Source organism: Geospiza fortis, unplaced genomic scaffold (assembly GCF_000277835.1).
Source record: "Geospiza fortis unplaced genomic scaffold, GeoFor_1.0 scaffold706, whole genome shotgun sequence".
Classification (NCBI taxonomy): Eukaryota; Metazoa; Chordata; class Aves; order Passeriformes; family Thraupidae; genus Geospiza; species Geospiza fortis.
Genome location: NW_005054606.1, coordinates 343,603 through 362,889, shown reverse-complemented (window position 1 = coordinate 362,889; position 19,287 = coordinate 343,603). Strand labels below are relative to the sequence as shown.

The 19,287-nt window shown below is 41.9% G+C and overlaps 1 protein-coding gene across 1 annotated transcript in view; it reads left to right on the top strand.

Annotated features, from left to right (window-relative positions):
- Window positions 1–19,281, top strand: part of FRZB (frizzled related protein) — a 19,938-nt gene extending 657 nt beyond the window's left edge. Inside the window, exons 2-6 of the mRNA XM_031064576.1 lie at window positions 8,392–8,439; window positions 13,431–13,496; window positions 15,677–15,881; window positions 16,085–16,148; window positions 18,875–19,281. Coding sequence (XP_030920436.1) covers window positions 8,392–8,439; window positions 13,431–13,496; window positions 15,677–15,881; window positions 16,085–16,148; window positions 18,875–19,114 — 623 coding nt within the window. The 3' untranslated portion in view covers window positions 19,115–19,281. The remainder of the gene's footprint in view (window positions 1–8,391; window positions 8,440–13,430; window positions 13,497–15,676; window positions 15,882–16,084; window positions 16,149–18,874) is intronic.
- The last annotated feature ends 6 nt before the right edge of the window (window positions 19,282–19,287 follow it).

The following is a 19,287-nucleotide window of genomic DNA, read 5'->3' as shown; positions in this document are numbered from 1 at the left end:
TGCTCCTCTTCAGCCGCTCCCTCCCAAAGCAGGTTGCTCCCTTCTCACACAAGGCCAGCACTCCACAGATTTTGGGAAAGATCGGTGCCTAGAGGAGCCCCAGGCAGGAGCTGGGGGGCCGGGGTCTCCCCAGCCACTTCTGTGCCAGTGGTGGCACATGCACAGCTGGAGGGGAGAAAACATGCTTATCTCAGTGGTTAGCACTGAAGGTACAGGTTCCCCAGCAGATCCCTGGGCTCTAGAACTATAGCCAGGTCAGGAGTGCAGCAAAGTGCAGCCTTCCGTTGTGTTTTGTTCCCAACATCCCTGAAGCCAGCCAAATGCTGTGTCCTGCGCCCAAGCCCTGATGCTGTGTGACTGCTGTGGCCTCAGAGGGGCTGCTGGAGCTGCTCAGCTTTCTCTCTGCATCCTGTTTCACCAGCTGAGTTCACTGTGATCCCACTGGTGCTGGGTGTGTGGCTGCCATCCAGCACCACTGTCCAAGGCAGGAGCATCTCTGCACAGTCAGGGGAGGACTGCTGACTGCTCAGACCATGCTACAAACCTGCTGTGCCTCAGGGATCCTGCTCTTGTCACAGCTGCCCTTGGGCTGGAGGAGTTGGCAGGACACCCCTCCAACGTGGGTGCTCAAGCTGAGCACCACAGAGATATTGAATACAAGGGGCTGTTGAACAGGAAATTAAAGCAGGCTGGTGGGTGGTTATCACGAGTGAGCTCTGACCTTTTACAAAGTGACTACAGTTCCTGTGTATTTTCAGGAAAGCATTTGCTGCTGGTGGAACCAGGCTGCCATTTTCTCTGATGCAGAGGTTCAGTGCTGGTGGCTCTGCCAGACCTCTGCATCAGAGGCCTTGGAGAGCAGTACTGGGGTGGGAGAGCAGACCAGAGGGGTCAGAGCAGAGCAGCACCCGTGCACCCCAGGAGCTTGTTGTGCTGCTACCTGTCTCCTTCAGTGCCCACAGCTGCAGTGCTGGGTTTTGGGAGCTCACTGACAGGCAGTGGATCTCACCTCTCTGTCCTCCCCCAGCGGTGGCCTGGGAATGAAAGGGGGATTTTTCATGCTGTGCTCAGCACACTATTTTACTGTGCTTCTGTCCCACTACTAAATGCTTAATGTATCCCACTGCCAGTAATGCCAAACGCTGTAATTCCTGTTTTCTTCTCCTAACAAAATCTCACGCTTCAGTTTCCTGACCGTGCTCCCCAGCTCAGCCTTCCCAGGTAAGCTGCTCTCTCTGTCTCCATTTATTTACAGGCCAAACAAACCCTAATCCATCTCTGACTCTATTCTCTTACCCTCTGCACCTCCTGAAACTTCCATACCCTCATATCTCCAGTCATTACTGCTATTTCTAACTTCTTGCTGCTTCCCTCTTGCCTTTTCTTACTTATTTTCCCCAGCCCATGAACGTAACCATCTATTTTTGCCACCAGCTGCTGCTCTCTGAGCTCTGCAGTCCTGCTTGGGGTAGTTTTGGGAAGAGATGTGGTTTTGAACACCAAGCACCTTTCTCTGCAGCATTGAGGTGCTTTCAAAACCACCTTAAAAATGGCTCCAGCATGAGCAAGGTTTGGCAGGTCTGCAGCAATTTGAAAGCAATCACATTCAAATCTGGAGGGAGGAAGCTTGGCTGAAATCGCCCCCGAGTTACCTATTTCTGAGGACCTCAGCAGTACAATAACCTCTTTGAGGGATTCCAGGGCCAGATCCATGAAAACTCTCTTTCAGTGAATGAGAACCTGATGACATTCTCATTTCTGGGCTGAATATTTTGAACTGATGCATTATGCAGCAGACTGAAAGAATCCTTCTTGAGGGAATAAAACTGTTCTTTTAGAAAGCAGAGGGAAGGATTCCTGTTCTAGGAAGAGGTAAGGTGAACGAGCACCTTCAAATCCAATTCTCCAAATAAAGGATTGCAGCTCAGTAGAAGACACCAAGAACCAACTGCCTGATGAGTAGTGTGCAGAATCCCTGCTCTTATTTGTTTTCATTTATCTCCTAAGCATTCTAGCCCCTTCTGCTGTCTGTAGACTACACCTAATAGAGTGGGCAGAAATATAATCCATTGTTTTGTGGCTTTCTGTTGTAGAATGGGCTTTTTTGTATTCTTCAGAAGTGAAATCTTGGTTTTGCTCTCATTCTTTTGCTACCTGTAGCAGGGTTCTACTGTTTGCTTTTGAGGTTTCTGCATATTTCTGCATTATTTCTGCATTATTGTTCTAATGTTCTGGTGAACATTAGAACATTTGTCTTGTCCTTTCTATGAGGGAGCCTTAAGGATGATGTAGTCAGTGTTTGCCCTTGTCAGAGCAGGGACTGGGTTCACAAGCCCAATTTCCATCAGTTATATTCCCAGTAGCTTGTGACTGTTGCAAAATATGGAGGAACTGTAGTTGGTAAAATCTGTGATAAATCTCAGTAAGAAGGTCACTTTCAGCTATTGAGGCACTGTCCACCACAGACATCTTCTGGGACCTCTCTCCATTTGAGTCCAGGTGTGAGGAAGATCCAGACACTTCCTGTCACAGCACCAAGGGGCTGCTTTGTGTGTGATGGAGAAAGCTGACAGCAGTGCTGTGTTTTGGGCTCAGCTAGAGGAGCAGCTGTGCACACCCCCTGCGCTTGTGCTGGTCTCCAGAACCTGAGTGAGAGTGCTGATTGGGAGGTCTCAAGTTCTTCAAGTTACAGAAACTGACTTAAAACACGTGGGAAGTGTACGTGTCTTGATTTTTCATTCTTTTTGGGAAACATCCGGGTTCCTTTACAGCCAGAAAGCAGAGGGATGCTGCAGGCATGGTGTGGGTGTTCTGGAGGTGAGTGTGATGCGGAATAATTTGGCTTTTTGTGGAGGATCCAACAAATCATCATCCAGGATGGAGGATGAAAGAGCATCTTGACAATACATTAACACCCTGGGTGTCAGATTAGTGCATGCTAATGTCTGAAGTCTCCTATGGCATTGATCCCACATCCCTGTCCTTTTTGGAGGTCAAAGTGGTTCTGTGTGCAGACATTAGTATAAACTGTGTTAGGTCTGTGGGAGGTCCTGTTCGCGTGCTCCAAATATTTCATTCTTCACATGTATTTGCTTATTCTTCCTCCAATCTATCAGATGATCTGCTTCCCTCATTCAGGGCCCTGTCAAACTTCCTCAGGTCTGTGAAGCAGCAGGAACTGCTGAGAGAGAAAATTGTCTCAAGTCTAGAATTTCAGAGGCAGGACCTTTTCTTTAGTTTTGCAGGTATTAAGTGGCCAGTGTTGGCAGGGGGATGCTGACTAAAAAAGCATCTTTGACATGTGGCTGCTACTGCCTAGCAGAGTGTTTTTGTCTCAAGTGAAATGTTTAGTCCTGTTTTGAAGAGGGAACTAGCAACAAAACCAGAGCAGTGTGATGGGTACTGTGCATACTGGAAGTCAGATCTGTCAGGCAGGTTATCTCACCTTATCTTACTTAGATAAGAACATAGCTTGAAGGCATGTTGGCCTGTTAATAAGATGTTGGAGGAAAGGGAAGCCACATCACAAGGTATCAACCATGTTTAGTTAACACCCAAACTGTCATAAGATGTCTAAGGAAAACTTAGATTTATTTTTTTGTTTTAAACCACCATCTCTTAAACATTTAAGAAAATTGTAGCTTATTTACATGATGGACACCTATTTTCTTAAATCATATGTGAACCCATGATTGAACTCCATGTTGCCCAAGTCCTCCATGTCTGTTTGGATGAGTTCATAGTAACCCAGTATGTTAATTTGGCATTGCAGGTTTAAAAGACAAGTGAACAGGCCATTTCTCATGCTTGTTTCTGATGTATTGTTAACTTAATTTCCAAAACAGTGGTTTCCAAGCTCCAGATCAAATTTATTCTGACTCTTTGCCTAGCTGTACTTAGAGCAGCTGATGTGCATGACAGTGCTGGGGGAGTGTTACAGACTGTGCTGAGGACCAGCAGTTGTGCCCAGGTTATAGTTTATAAAGTTGGGATTTGTTTAGGTCTTTGCCTGAAACTTGGGAGCAGCCTCATTTCTTAGTTAAATAACAAAATTATTACAAGCTTCAAGCCTGAAACAGGACAGGAGAAGTAGATAAGAGAATTTAAATCTCAGTAATGAAGATACCACCAATGGTGTTAGGCTCACTACAGTTCAGCTGCCTTTGTAGGCTGAGTCCCCTGGATTTTACAGTCTAAGCATTTAGTCAATACCTGGGTCATTAAATGTCATCAAAACCTGGTGGGATTTGTTATGAGGAATAAAATGTTATGTGGAACAGCCATGTTGCTGGCTGCTCTGCAACTTGGAGTTTGAGTCCTTTGTATTAAATGTTAGCTAGAATAAATTTTCTTACCACTTGGCTTTCCATGCATGTTTCTGCAACCAAATTAGCAAAGATCCTCTCTGTATTAATAGCTGAAGTAAATGACAATGAATTAAGGCATTGTGGAAGGGTTTCTTAATTAATAGGGCTCACAGATATCTAAATCTGAAGAAGGTGCCCAAGCAGCAGCCACTGGCTATTGTTTAGTTCTTTGGAGCACAGTGCCTTGGGTGGCTTCAGTAATAGCTGGGCCACATTCTTTAATCCCAATGACAATCAGGATCCTGTTATTTTTTGCCTTCCTCTGCCTTTTAACATTTTTATTTATTTAAACAGTGGAATAGGAAAGATGTTTGCTCAAAACTTGGTATTACCAAGTTGTTTCTCTTTTCCAAAGCTCTCATCTAAATCTGCGGTTGCAGGCATTGTTATTTTGTACACTTACTGTGTAAGTGGCTTTTATTTCTCTCTCCTTGTTAGTGTCTTGTTTTGTTTTTTTTTTTTTAAATATAGAATCCCTCTGAAAAGAAATTAATTAGGATGGCATATTGGAAAAAAAACCAGTTTGGATTTGTCCCCTTCTCCTAAACAAAATTTAATAGGAAACTTTTGGATTGGACGTCTGGATAGCATTCCCCTCTTTGGGGATCCAGCTAACCATCACTGACAGGTATTTATTTCAGAAAGATTGCTTTGCATAGACAGAACTTGGCAGAGGGTTTGCCCATGAAGAGATGTGGAACAATAGGAAGTCAGTTGTTTGGGGGATTAGCTTTTTTCCCCCTCTCTCTGTCTGTGTTGCAACTGAAGGTCAGCTTGGTGGAGAGAGGCCTCTGTCTATCAGGCTGCTGGGGACAGCGGCTGGGTGGGTGCTGACACACACCTGAGACCTGACCAGTAGCTGGTGGCAGGCCTGGGCTGGACCCTCTTCCAGTCTCCTGTCTGGTGGGTAAGGAGGGACCAGACTGTATGAGTTTAGCTGGGGAAAGGGTCAGAGAAATGAGAAGGGTTTTCAGAAAGGTGTCACTGTGTGGCAGAGGTCTCCAGTCCCCTCCATCAGCCCATGCTCCTGTCCATCTGTAGAAACCAGTCATCCCTGCATAGGCATGAGTGCATTGGAAAGGATAAGCACCAAGGCAGGCTCAACTTGCCTGGCCCAAGCCCTCCCAAGTCCAGAAATGAACTATGAACTGATGTATTGGTATTAAATTCTCTTGTTCACCCCTGCCCTGCTGCCTTTGTGCAGGCACACAGACAGGAGGCACTCCTGGCTGCTCTGCACTCATTCCTCTGGCTGCACACACAGCTAATTCACTGGGAATTCTGGTTTGGGGTGGGACAGGTGACCTGGCAGTGCAGAGCTGGCAGATGCCTCGAGGCTGTGGTGTGCTGTAGTTTGGTTAAAAATAAGTTGTGTACCTAAGAGTGTGTGGGAACATCTGGTGGAGCAGGTCAGTTCCATGCTTGTTTGCATGTTTATACTGCCCATACCGAGTGCTCACTGGTTCTCCTGTGTTGGTGTGAGCTCCAAGGACAGTTCCTCAGCCAGTACCCCTGGGCATTGTACTCCACATGGGCCAGGGAAGGCTGTGAACCCTTTACTGGTTTATTTTGAGGTGTAATTTCAATGTGGATTGGACTAGGTTTGCCCAAGCACCACAAAGTCATGTCTACTTGGATCCATCCTTGGTTTAGGTAGGGACAGTGCCCTTCAGGGCTTCTTTTTCCTTCTGTGCATGGGAGATGGTAAGCATTTAATGTGATTCTTGTCTTCTGAGTGGTGAAGGTTTTTTCTGTCCCCAGTAACAATTTTGATAGAATGGAGAATGTGCTTTGAAGCTATGAAAACTATCCCTGAAATACCTATTTTGGTAGGAATTTTAGCTTGCTGGGCCACCTGAAAAACCAGAGGAGTTGGCTTGGTCATATGCAGATAGCCTTTGAGAAAACCTGAGAACGTGGCCAAGGCAGTTGAGTGAGAGGGGCAGTGAGTCCTGAGAGCTTTCTCTGCAGGGATTTTGGGTGCCCAGAGTGGAGAAACATCTGAGGCCAGCCCTAGGTACACAGAGAGGCCTGTATGGCCACCTCTCTGTGGCTGGAGGGTTCTGCAGGTGTTTTGTCTCTACTTGGAGCACATGGGAGGATTATCAGACCATAGACCTCTCTCTATGCTTTTACCACATTAGAAGGAATTGTAGACTTAAAGCTACAGCTTGGCTGAATGAACAAGACAACTGATATTGGCCCAGGAGGGGAAGAATGAGAAATGTGGTTGTCCTTTTGTTTGCCATTTGCAAGAGGGAAACCATTTCAGTTCCTCTTCCATCACACCCTGGAATGCCAGAATGCATTTGATGCAATGTAAATTGTGTTCTTAATGCATTGAGAATAACTCAGGTGAATAATCAAAATCAAACATGAAAGAAAGAATCAGCTTGGATAGTTTGACTTGTTACAAGGCAGTATGGTGAAGATTAAAAGGTTCTGTGGCAGTACCTGATTGCAAAGATCAAATTGACTCCATAAAAATGTTGGGTTTTTTCTCTATAAGCAAAGATCCTGTGGTAGTTTGGAACTTTCTTTGCAAGAAAACGGATCTGATGTTTTATTAGCAACAGGATATTGAATATAAAAGAGCATCTCTTCAATCTTCCTTTGCCATTTTCTATACCCTTTGCTCTTTGTGTTGGCTAGAATAATTGTTCCTGAAGTCTCAAATTTTTTTAAAGTTAATTATTATGTGAGGGAATGAGTTGTTTTTCAGCTTTACTCTTGCCCAGACTGTGATTTAGCTGCATCCTCATTGATGTAAATGAAGTTTCATGTTGCCTTGAGTAGTGTAAGTATTCATTAAGGGGAGATTATTTTTTTTTTAAAACAAGGATGGCAAAATTAAAAGGTTAGCTAAGTAATATTATTTTTCTTGTAAACAGATATTACAGAATTTGTGATTATATAAATAGAAATATAAAAATATAAATATATACACATGCACACACACACATATGTATACTTGGCCTTTATAATTTAATCCACACATCTGAAGTCATCATGACTACTGAGTATCAGGAGTGTCCTGGGCTGTTTTGCAGCCAAAACCTTACAGCTCAGGCTGCAAGAGAGGAGCTTTTGTTATATTTGTTCTGCATTGCAAAGGCAGCAGTGTTGCCTCTGTGATTATGTAAGAATCTAAGAAAGTTGGTTGTAGGATACCAGATTCCAGAACTGGAAGAGCAGCATAAATGAATAAATGTGCAAAATTACAGAAAGGCTTTTTTCTTTGAAAGCTCATTTGTTTTTCCATTTTATGTGCCATTCTAATGAAATGTCCTGCCTCTCTCCCAGTTCTTGTTCCTCTTGCATTTATTTTGTCCTTAGCTCATTGAAGGTTATATGCCTTAACATACTCGTTTTTCATGATTAAATATATGTATAAACCCATTAAATGGTGTGATTTAATAAATAGGTTTGAAATGATGCATTTTACTAATGTGGGACGCAATCCACTTACGAACGTGTCTGACAGCAGTTCTTTGGGCATAGTGCCTTTCTGAACTTCTGTTCCTTATCTGTCCTTCAGAGTAATCAGTGTGTTTTTAAACTGAGGGGAAGGTCTGAAACATTTATTTTGGCATTTGCTTCGACAGTGTGATTATGGTTGGTTGATTTGATTTCCTCAGTAACCAAAAAAATCCCCCAAAGTAATTTCTACTTCATCATCTAATTAAATGCAAACACTACATGTGTTTTCTGTAGGTGATCAAAATTCATGACATAAATGTCAACCCTTGTCTGAAACCTGCCAGTCTGTAGCAAGGGAAATGGGATATTTAGTCTGCCTCAGCATTTACCATGATATACTGGTTCAGGTGAAATTTGGGCAAGATGTTGTGTCAGCTTTACTGGACTGACCTCTAGAATATTGCAAACTGTTTATTAGTGAAGTTATTAAGTTTCCACGTACTGAATATTAGAGAAAGAGAAAACATTGTCATGTATGTGTAGTGAAAGAATCCAATATTAAAAATACTAACATTTCTTTACATATTTTACAAATCCATGGCAGACTTCCCTATGGATTCTAATAACGGCAACTGTAGAGGTGCTGGCATTGGTAAGTACATTTTTATAAAACTGTATAATAAGTAATAAAACTGTATAATAATTTTTATAAAATTGTATAATAAGCTGTAGACCTTGAAATCTTTTAAATATTTAACTAAGAGGGGTACTAAGTGATAAATACTTAAATACTTAGTCTTGATTGAGAATACTGCAGATTTTGCTTTTGCATTACATGGGCAGGTGGGATTTGGTCAGCCTCAAAATGTCCATCAAAGCAGGAGGGCTGTGCTGATTTTATTAAAAGTTTTGTCTTGATCAGAGAGAGTAATCATTAATTTGATTTTTCTCTGGGCAAAACCAGTGAAGATAATGGTTCATTTTGACCTTAAAGTTTTCAAATTCAATTCAGTCCTCTTTGTAGATAATGGCAATACTCCCATTAGCCCGAGGAGGTTGAGGGCGGCACCTTCTGAGGCTGGTTTTCTTCCAGCAAGTCCCCTGTTGTTTTTTATTGCTGTTTTGGTTTTGCCGGAACTGAATAAAACCGAATAAAACCCCTTGAGCATTACCACTACTTGCCAATGCAAAGAAGCAAAGCCCAGGATGGTGGCTAATAATTATAGGAATGTGAATCTTTTGCTCAAGCAAGCCAGTGACTGTAGATTTCCTTGAATTTTATTATGATTCCATCCAAAGTTCTCCACTTAGGTCTTTGTCAAGAAATTGAGACTTGGAAGCCCTAGCATTGACCTGCTTGTCTTTCCTTCTGCAGAGGTGCTGATGAGCTACAGTGTACACTGATGTCCACCTAAAAGGTGTTGAACCTAACATTAGGTACCTATAGACAGAATTTCAGCATTAAGCTCTGTGACCAAATTGCAAAAATATATTAGTAATGCTCAGTTTATAAAACAGTTTAAAATTTTAGTTAGTAAGTCCCAATGTGAAAGCAGCTATATTAGTGCAAAATGTTCTTTAAATCACAGCACATACCCTCTAGAAGCCCAGGTACAGTTAAAAAAACCTCATAAAAGCAAACCCCTTAACAGGCTTTGCTTTAAATTATCTTGAGCATGGGACCATGTCTGGAAGACTGGCTAAAGATATTTGTTACTAATGTTAGTATCTTCATAGCTTGAAGCCATTTTCACTTGTGTGGCATTGAGAAAGTTGGGATTTCATGCATGATGTGGACTGTACAGAGAGCATACAAGCTTCACTTTGAGCATGAAAGCAAAGCTGTATGCTCTCACTGTCCCCTTAAATCAAAACAGGCAGTACATAAAGCATATCTTTACTGCTGCCTGTCCATAGGCATGTAATTCCAGTGAGTGACCCTGCAGTGGAAGAGGAAAGTTTCAGTCATATTGTTACTGTTGTGATGCTTTTCAATGGCTGAAAGCAAAACCAGACCTAAAAAATTCCCATCTAGAAAATAGGGTAAGGATGCACAGAAAAATTGCTGATGCAGTATCTGCTTTTACTGTTCAAACATGATTTCTTGTTCCATGTGCTACATCTGTCTGAACTGACAAACACATTTGGACCACCTAAAAGGCCATGTCTCAAAATGGCTTTATTTATGTGTTCAGTAAAGTAAATTTGTAGTTTTGCCATTGTAAATAGAGACTTTCTGTTTATTTGTTTTGCAAGTAGAAAATTGATGTATTTTTTTTTAAAAATCCCATTCTCAGCTTTGTGGTTTCTGCATTTTATTTCTTGTGCTGCTGTGCATGGTCACAGAGAGCTTACTCATGGGTTATCCCTATTTGAGACACCTTTTTTTCCCTGCCAGTGTCTGCTGGCAAAACCTTCCCTCTGAGTCTGCATGGAGTTTTTTTGGGAGACCTTTTTTACCTCTGTTGGCTGTGAAGTCCATTGTTTTCTGCTTCATCACATGCTCCTCAAGTCTCTTAGAAAATTTTCTAGAGTGTTTATTTTTTATCCTTTCTTTATCTGGGAGGTGTTTGCCAGGTTTGAGTGCCTGTACAGGTCAGGATTACAGCCAGGTTTTCCATCATGCATACACATATGTTTAAGATGACCCAGATGTTTCTTGGTAGCAATCCATGGGGAAAACCATTCTCTCCATGTCTTTTGACATTTACAGAGTGAAATTTTCAAAGACAAGGACTTGGAGCAGTTTGTAGTCCTGTATTTACTTGAAAAGAAGATTTAATGGCTAGCTGTGATCTCAGCCAAAGCCAGTGGGAGCCTCTGTTGCCTGTCTCTGTGCTTGGGACATGCCATTGTTGTGGTGTCAGAGCTCTTCTGCTAATCCTGGCAGCTTCTGAGGAGGCTGTCAGGTAGGATGGGATTTTCCCTCAGCATCAGGTGATGCAGGACATTTTTATAGCCACCTTTTGTGGGTGTTTCCACTCCCTGGGGGAAGGTCAACATTTGCCTTCCTTGGAAAATCACTGTACCAGGAGCTGGGAAAGAGGAATTTGTTCTGGCTCTAACATCGTGAGTGACCTTGGCAAATGACTTCTATGTTAGTTTCTGTATCTCTAAGTAGTGATTAGGAATAATGCAGCATTTTGTACTGTTCTTTTAAATGTAAATTTAAAAAGCATGAGGATGACTTGGAGGTTCTTCAGTAAGAACATCGGCATGTCAATAATTTAGAAATAGAACTAGACTAACAAAATATATTCCAAAATTCATAAAGTAAGCCAATACTGCCTTAAAACTGAAGGACATGTGAGACTTGTGTTCTTGTCTTGCAATTTAGTCTGTTTTATTTTCCCTGGGACACAGTGCAAAGTTCTGCAGAGCAGGAGAACATTACAGTGTGCCACTCGTTGGACTTGAGAGCTGAGGTGTCTGTGTGAGTGTGGGTCACAGGAGCACATCTTTTATTCTCTGCTCCAAGGCAGCTGTCATTTGGCCTACGGTATCCATGAGCTCACAAAGGCAAAAGGGAAGCCAAAAATCACTTCCCTTCTCTGCTTTTGTTATTTCAACACAAACACATAGAAAAGTTAAACTCTGTAGGGCTCTATATATAGATTCCTGAGGATGTGTTTGAAATTCAAGGAAATAATACACTTTTCTTTTGAAATGTTTTCCTCTTTCCTGTATTTTTTTGTGTTTTCAACTACAAAAATTCTTCCAATGGAAAATAATTATTCCATTGATTTTAATTTTTTTTAAAATATGAAGGAATCTTATATAATCAATAAAAGTTCTTTTTCAGACTCTTCATGTTAGACTTAACTAAATCACTACCTTATATGCATTGATACTTAGAATGATGGTGCATAGAAATAAACTGCATTAAATCTACTTCCATTTATGCCAAATCCAATGTCAAAATAGATGCACATGTCATACTGGGATCTGCTGTTTGAAATTACTCCACCAAACCACACTTAGACACTGGTGTAAAATGAAAAGCAAATATTTGCAGTAGAACAACCAGCCCTGAAATACCAGTGGTGTTAATGAACACCACTGTGGCTCTGGAGTTCAGCATTAGCATTCCCTGGGCTCTAATGAAAATGTTTTTACCTCTCTTAGAGTTCCCAGCTGTCTGGCATCTGCACCTTTGGAGATGCTGCTCTGACAGTGCTCATTTGTGTTGTTTTTTTTTTTGAAGGCTGTCCTTCTGGCCACAAGGGCTAAGAATTTCTCTGTTTTCATTAAACTTGGGCTTCTGGGTCATAATAAAATTGTGTAAAATTTACACCATTCCTGGTGGTGGATTGGATGGACCTCCCAGCAACGTGATCCAGTTGAAGATGTCCCTGCTTATTTGCAAGGGGGTTGGACTAGGTGGCCTTTAAAGGTCTCTGCCAATCCCAAATATTCTATGAATGCCTGCTGGCCAGAATATCCCAGTTTGTTCAACTGACCTGAGATACATAATGTTCAAAAAATGTTCAGTCATGCACTGCCATAGTATTTTCTTTCTGTGTCTCTGTTATGGTCTGTATGATAAAAGGAACAGAAAGGAAGGCATTCCTTAAGTCCAGCACAGAAGAGAGAGCAGCATTGTAAGCATGGAATTACAGCACCTGTGAGCTCAGGATTGATCCTTGAATTGGCTTAAAGTGATTATTTTGTCACTCCAGACTCAAAGGCTGTGTGTCTTTGTTGTTCTGCTGTGGTTTGGGGTTTTTTAAAATTTTAGAATGTCAGGTTTTCTCCTAAAAACATTTAAGGTCTCCTAAAAACATTTAAGGTCTCATGGACAGTTCCACAGGGCAGGAGTGCCCTGTGGTTTTTAGTGTTTCACTGTAATAAGCAAGTCAGTGAAATCTTTGTTAGGTGTTTTTGGATTTAACCCTCTTCTGACTTAGAGATGGCGTAACTGGGAGGTGTTTTAAAAACTTCTATTCCATTTTCAGTCTCATGAGAAGGGTGAGGCAGTACAGGTGTTACAATTCACTCGCTCATCAATCAAATGACTTCTGTGTTAGTTTCTGTATCTCTAAGTAGTGATTAGGAATAATGCAGCATTTTGTACAGTTCTTTTAAATGTAAATCTAAGAAGCATGAGGCTGACTTGGAGGTTCTTCAGTAAGAACATCGGCATGTCAGTAATTTAGAAATAGAACTAGACTAACAAAATATATTCCAAAATTCATAAAGTAAGCCAATACTGCCTTAAAACTGAAGGAAATGTGAGACTGTGTTCTTGTCTTGCAATTCAGTCTATTTTATTTTACCTGGGGCTAATCAGAAGCTAACTATGTCCTAATTACAATACACTGTAAATGTTTCATGGCTTAACAAGATTTAACAGATCAAATTTAAAACAGGTGATAGATCATAGTTAGACGACTTATTTAAAAGATCAAGTTTTACACCTTAGCTGAAAAAGCTTTACAAAATAAATTTATATGCATGAATTATTATCATAATAATATTAATTATAGTACTTTGTGTACTTCACTGTACACAGCAATCAAATGTATTTATTGGATTTATTTTCTATGAATCCAATTCCCACACTGTGTGAGCTCCAGGTTTTGGGAAGATAGTCACTGAATACATGTTTTTTTCTTTCTAAACAAAGTTTTTTTGTTTCCGTAGAGCGCTGCAAGTGCAAGCCAGTGAAAGCTACCCAGAAGACCTACCTACGTAACAACTACAACTATGGTGAGAGCAGCTGCACTGCCAGCTCCCAGCCCTTCTAAGGCTGCAGAAAGGGGCAACTTCTCATTTAAAAAGCCTAAAAACCTCAGTGTTACTGCTGGTAACCCAATATTGCTTATTGCAAGAGGAAGGTGTAGCCTGAAATGTTTCCAAATTAGAAGGATGGAGGGGATTAGCTTGATATGTTGGTACAAGGGTATCTTTGTTATTTCAGTTTTAGTGCAGGCGTTTGGGGTTTGTATACTTGTTGGGTGTGAACAGTGATGCAACAAAAATGGCATTGTGGGCTGCTGTGCCTGAGCTGCCTCTGTGATTTCCAGTACCCTCAGCTTTTGCAGAAGGGGAGGTTTGTAGTGGCTTTCATACCCACTAGCTCTCCATGAGATCTGACAGGTTTTCTTTTGGTGTATCAAAGCCAGCAATGAGCATCTTGCCAGCTGTGTTATGCTGTCAGTAACACCTGTAAAAGTGCACATGCCTTGCCCTTCAGGCATATCACAGCTCAGATTTTCCTTCATACTGTTAGTTTCAAGAAAATTAGGCCAATGAAGTCACTCAATATATATCACAGGGACTGCACGTTGGGCCCTTCCTTATTGCAAAAACCAGGCCTTTTTAAACATTAAGCCTTTATCAGTTACACAGTTTTAAATCATAACAAACATAATCCAACCAACCCCCATACACCACAATCTGAGCACATCATTGTTATACAACTTCTTTTTCTACCCCTAATTCAGCTCAGTCACTTTCCCACAGTCCTTTTCTGCTTAGCCAAAGTAGCAGGCTGAGCCATGATTTTACAAGGGTAAAAACGCCTTATTTTATAAAGCTTTATCAATATGCAGCACTTCCTTTTTTCCCATTGATCAGGTGAAGAGCCTTAGGTTCAGCCAGCTTTATTTAAATGGTAGAGATTGTATAACGTTTATTAGGATTGCGCATTTATAAAGCCAGAGTCAGACAATCTTCTTTTAAAAATAGTTTGCTGTTAAAAGCTAAAAAAATTACAACTGTATTCAAACACTTTTTTGGTCAATAGTCAGTTTGATGTTGTTTTGGTGGATTTGTTTATAAAAAAATTAGAGTGACTATTCTCTAGTCAGAAACTGCATATGGCAGAGTCATTGAGCATGCTCCTGTCCATTTTCTCAAGCTTTTGAAATTAAATAGGTTTCAAAAGGCATTTGAAATATCTCCAAACTAAAGCAATATTTTATTTTGAGATCTTAAAAGGTTTTGAGAAAGGGAGTCACTCAGGGTAAGTTGTGCATACTAGATGCACAGGTTGGTGTTTGTTGGCAACTGTATTTAATGTGCCTGCAATACATGCTGGTTAATGGCTGTTATGGGGAGGACATGTGCAAACCCATGATTTTCTTTCTTCTATGTTACCTTTTTCACACAGGAGACATGTGGAATTTGGGGCATCTCCTACTTATAGTGTGGAAAGGTACTCTTTGAATGATGTGGCATTCTCTAGAGCACGACCTCTGGGTTGGCTTTGCATTTGTATGTGGTATCAGTTCACTGGTCACCCTGAGAGAATGAAAAGCTTTGCTGCTGAAAGGCAACCTTTCCTCCTGTGCAACTTGAGGCAAAAAGAGAGGCCAAGAGAGGAAACAATTAGAGAGGTCATTGGGTCAAGATCAGGAGCATTTGAAGTTCAGAAAGAGCAGAGCAGATTAGTGCTGGGTCACTGGAGAGAATAGAAAAGGTAAGGGCCTGTCATCCAGCAGAAGTAGTGATATGAGAAGTTTTAATGCACATTCCCTTTTTGTGTAAGGTTCAGAGTGATAAAGTTTGCTCATCTGTAGTGCAGGTAGTCAGAGAGGGAACAGTCACAGCTCAAGGGAGAGAACACAAGAAATAAATCTGATATATTTACCATGGAAAGGGTGAAGAAGAAAGGAAGGAAGTCAGAGCCCAACTTAAACAGGACATAAATCCAACTGGTACGTAAGTCCTGCTCCTGACCATTATTAAGGGACACACTGAGCTACCTGGACCTCCTTGGTGGAAGGGAAGTAGTGAAGAGATGGAGGCAGAGACATTGCAGGAGTTCAGCTAAGCTTCTGATGAAGGACCATGCAAAAGACTAATACCAGAGGTCACCAAGAGCAGCTTGGGAGTGACCTGCATTATCTGCTGCTTCTAACAATGCTCTCTGTGGCTTTCCCCAGTCATCCGGGCTAAAGTGAAGGAGGTGAAGACTAAATGCCACGATGTCACTGCAGTAGTGGAAGTAAAGGAGATCCTGAAATCTTCCCTGGTGAACATCCCAAAGGACACTGTAAACCTCCACACGAATTCTGGCTGCCTGTGTCCACCTCTCAGTGCCAATGAGGAGTACATCATTATGGGCTACGAGGACGAGGAGCGCTCCAGGTAATTCCTCCTGTGCTGTCCTCGACTGTTCTCCTGTCATAAAACTGAAAGTCAGAGCCAAAAGGAAGGAAAACTTGGTGTGGGTGTCTGTAGGTGTCCTTCATGGTATTCAGGGAGGGCAAGGCTCTCTGCAGGCACAGAGATGTTAGTCTTGTATGTGTTGGGTTGTATAGGCCCTTGATGGAGTTGCCTCTGTTGTGTAGGTTACTCTTGGTGGAAGGCTCCATAGCTGAGAAGTGGAAGGAACGTCTTGGTAAAAAAATAAAGGTAAGAAAATACCTCCCCAGAAGTCAAATGTTGTGGGTGCCATAAAACATCTACTTGTCTTTTCAAAATAAGGGAAGAAAATCCATGTGCTGCCTCCAATTAATTAATATCATGTATCAAAAACTAAATTGGTGTGTTATTTGCTTTATTATTTGGAACTGCATGCTGAGTAAATTAAAGGGATACATTGAATTACCCCAAAGTATCCCATTGTAGCAGCAGTCAAAAGCTCTGTCTCAAAAAAGCAAATAGCAGGGGACTTTTAACTCTTTGGGCAAGCTGTGTGTTCCACAACACATGCCTGCTTAGCTGGGGCTGTGATATGAATTAAAAAAAGCCAAACAGACCAGGGGCCTTTACAAATGTTTTTCAGACTGAGTCATGGGCAGGTACATGTTCCACTAGCCCAGGCTGCACCAAGCCCTGTTCAACCTGGCCTTGGACACTGCCAGGGATGGGGCAGCCCCCGCTTCTCTGGGCAACCTGTGCCAGGGCCTGCCCACCCTCACAGCCAAGAATTTCTTCCCTATATTTTATATAATCTAATCTGATCTGATCTAATTTCTGTTACTTTAAAGCCATTACCCCTTGTCCTGTCATTACATGCTCTTGTAAAAAGTCCTTCCCCATCTCTCTTGTTGCCCTTTTAGGTATTGGAAGGTCCTCTAAGATCTCCCTGAACCCTTCTCCAGGCTGAGCAGCCCCAACTCTCTATATGAAAATATATTCTGGTTTTTTCTTACTTAAATGTTTTCTAATGCCTTCCAGGTTCTGGAAGGATTTCCTTTTTATTTTCCAATGCACTGCAAAGCATCAGTGGTTTTGACATTGTTATGAGTGTCACTTGACACAGAATATTCTTATTTTGACACAATTTCTCAGCCATTCATTTGCCATAGTGGTTTTGCCTGTGCAAACCAGTCTTCTCTTCCACTCAGCACTTTCTTCATCAGTGTGAGGGTCACTGGCAGGAAAATACTGTTGTGTTTATAAAAGCAGGATTTTCTGTGCACATTTCTCACATCAATGGAGATTACAGGAGTGAAAGATACAGGGATCTTATTTCAAGTTGTTTGATTTGGCAGAACCCTGGGAAATCCAGTGCCACAGACAAAATACCATTTTGCTGCCATGGGCTGACTTCTGCTCAGTTTCAGCTCTTGGGTGATAACATCATCATTTGTTGGAATTTTTTTTGGGAACACACTTTCTTACTTCCTTCCTTATTGTCTGTAACCTGCTGCCTCTGCCCTCACACCTGGCCTGGGGGTGTTGAGAACCCTGCCACATCACCACTTCTCATCATCATCTTCCTTTCCAAGAGCATCAACAGTTGTACAAACTATATTTAGTATGTTGTTTGGTTTTTTTTACTGTGATTCCTATTGCTTGCAAAAATAAAAACAAATAATAATTTTTTTGAATTAACAAAAACCCCTTAACTTTTTTTTCCTCCCGCTTCCCTCAAAAACCACATGAGTGGCCTCATTTAAGTTTTATTATTTGGAAGGTGAGTCCCCCTTGTGCTGAAACCTTGGATCAGACCCCTCATTCACAGAGGCTGCAGGGAAGCCAGGAAACAGTTTCCCTGTTTAAATGGGAACTTCTAAATGTTTAACGTTTAAATGGGGACTTTTCTCAACAAGCTCTCATTGCACCCTAAGCCCAGCACAGGGTGACATGGTGGAAACAGCAATAGCAGCTTTTGCTGCTGTTTGTGAACACATTTTCTGTGTGAAGCATGTGAACAGGTGGATCTGTAGCCTCTCTGGTAATTTCTGTAGTGTCACTATAGGACATGAAATAAAACGATGCCAACACTAGAATCTCCAAGGTAAAAAGAAGGGCAGTTTAATTTCTGACTCCAACATTTATAGATTTCCAAAAGTGACAGTGGATTGGAGGATGACACTGCCACCTCTTCAGTGACACTGGACAAACCAACAGTCCATCAAATTTCTCCTCCTCCAGAAAAGAATGTAAAACAATAAGTTATTTCCAGAAAAGCATGTCAGAAAGTTCATTGCAAGAATGTAAACATCAGAAGGTTTAGAAGAACAGGGCAACACTGTAACCTCTCTGGTCATTCCTGTAACCTCTCTGGAAATTCCTGTAAACTCTGGTAATTTCTGTAGCCTCATTGGTAATTCCTGTAAACTCTCTGTTAATTCCTGTGAACTCTCTGTTAATTCCTGTAAGCTCTCTGGTAATTCCTGTGAGCTCTCTGGTTATTCCTGTGAGTTCTCTGGTAATTCCTGTGAGTTCTCTGGTAATCCTAGTAACTCTCTGTTAATTTCTGTAAATTCTCTGTTAATTTCTTTAAACTCTCTGTTAATTTCTGTGACTCTCTGGTAATTCCTTTGACCTCTCTGGTAATTTCTGTTACTCTCAGGTAATCCCTGCAACTCTCAGGTAATTCCTGCAATCTCTCTGGTAATCCCTGTGACTCTCAGGTAATTTCTGTAACACTCTGTTAATTCCTGTGAGCTCTCTGGTAATTCTTGTGACTCTCTGTTCATTTCTGTAAACTCTCTGGTAATTCCTGTAACTCGCTGGTAATTTCTCTAGCCTCTCAGGCAATCCCTGTGCAATCTCTCAGGTAATCCCTGTGACTGTCAGGTAATTTCTGCAATCTCTCAGGTAATCCCTGTGCCTCTCAGGTAGTTGATGTGTCTCTCTGGTTATTTCTGCAATCCCTGTGCTAACCGCGGCGCGTTTCCCCGCAGCGCTGGGATCAGAAGCTGCGGCAGGCGGGGAGGGCGCGGGCCGAGCCCGGCCCCAGCGCGGCGGCCCCGAAGCCCGGCGGTGCCCGGCAGGCTCGCAGCTGGGCGTGCCCCCCGCCGAGGGATGCTGACATGCACGGGACTGTCTGCCGAGGCTTCCTGTTGGAGCAGCAAAGGAGAAATTGCACTATTGCACGTTATATTCTATTGTTTACTACAAAGTCATGGTTTAGCTTTTATTAGGTTTTATTCTCCCTCTTTGTTCTCCACCTTTTTCTTTTTGGATATGTGCAAGTTCTGGAAATGTATGTTTTTTGGTTTTTTTTTCTGTTGCTAAGAACTGTAGAAAACTGCCCTTATGAGATGAAGAAAGACCTTTTTATCTCCTGAATCTTCTTTGGGAGAAAATTCTGATG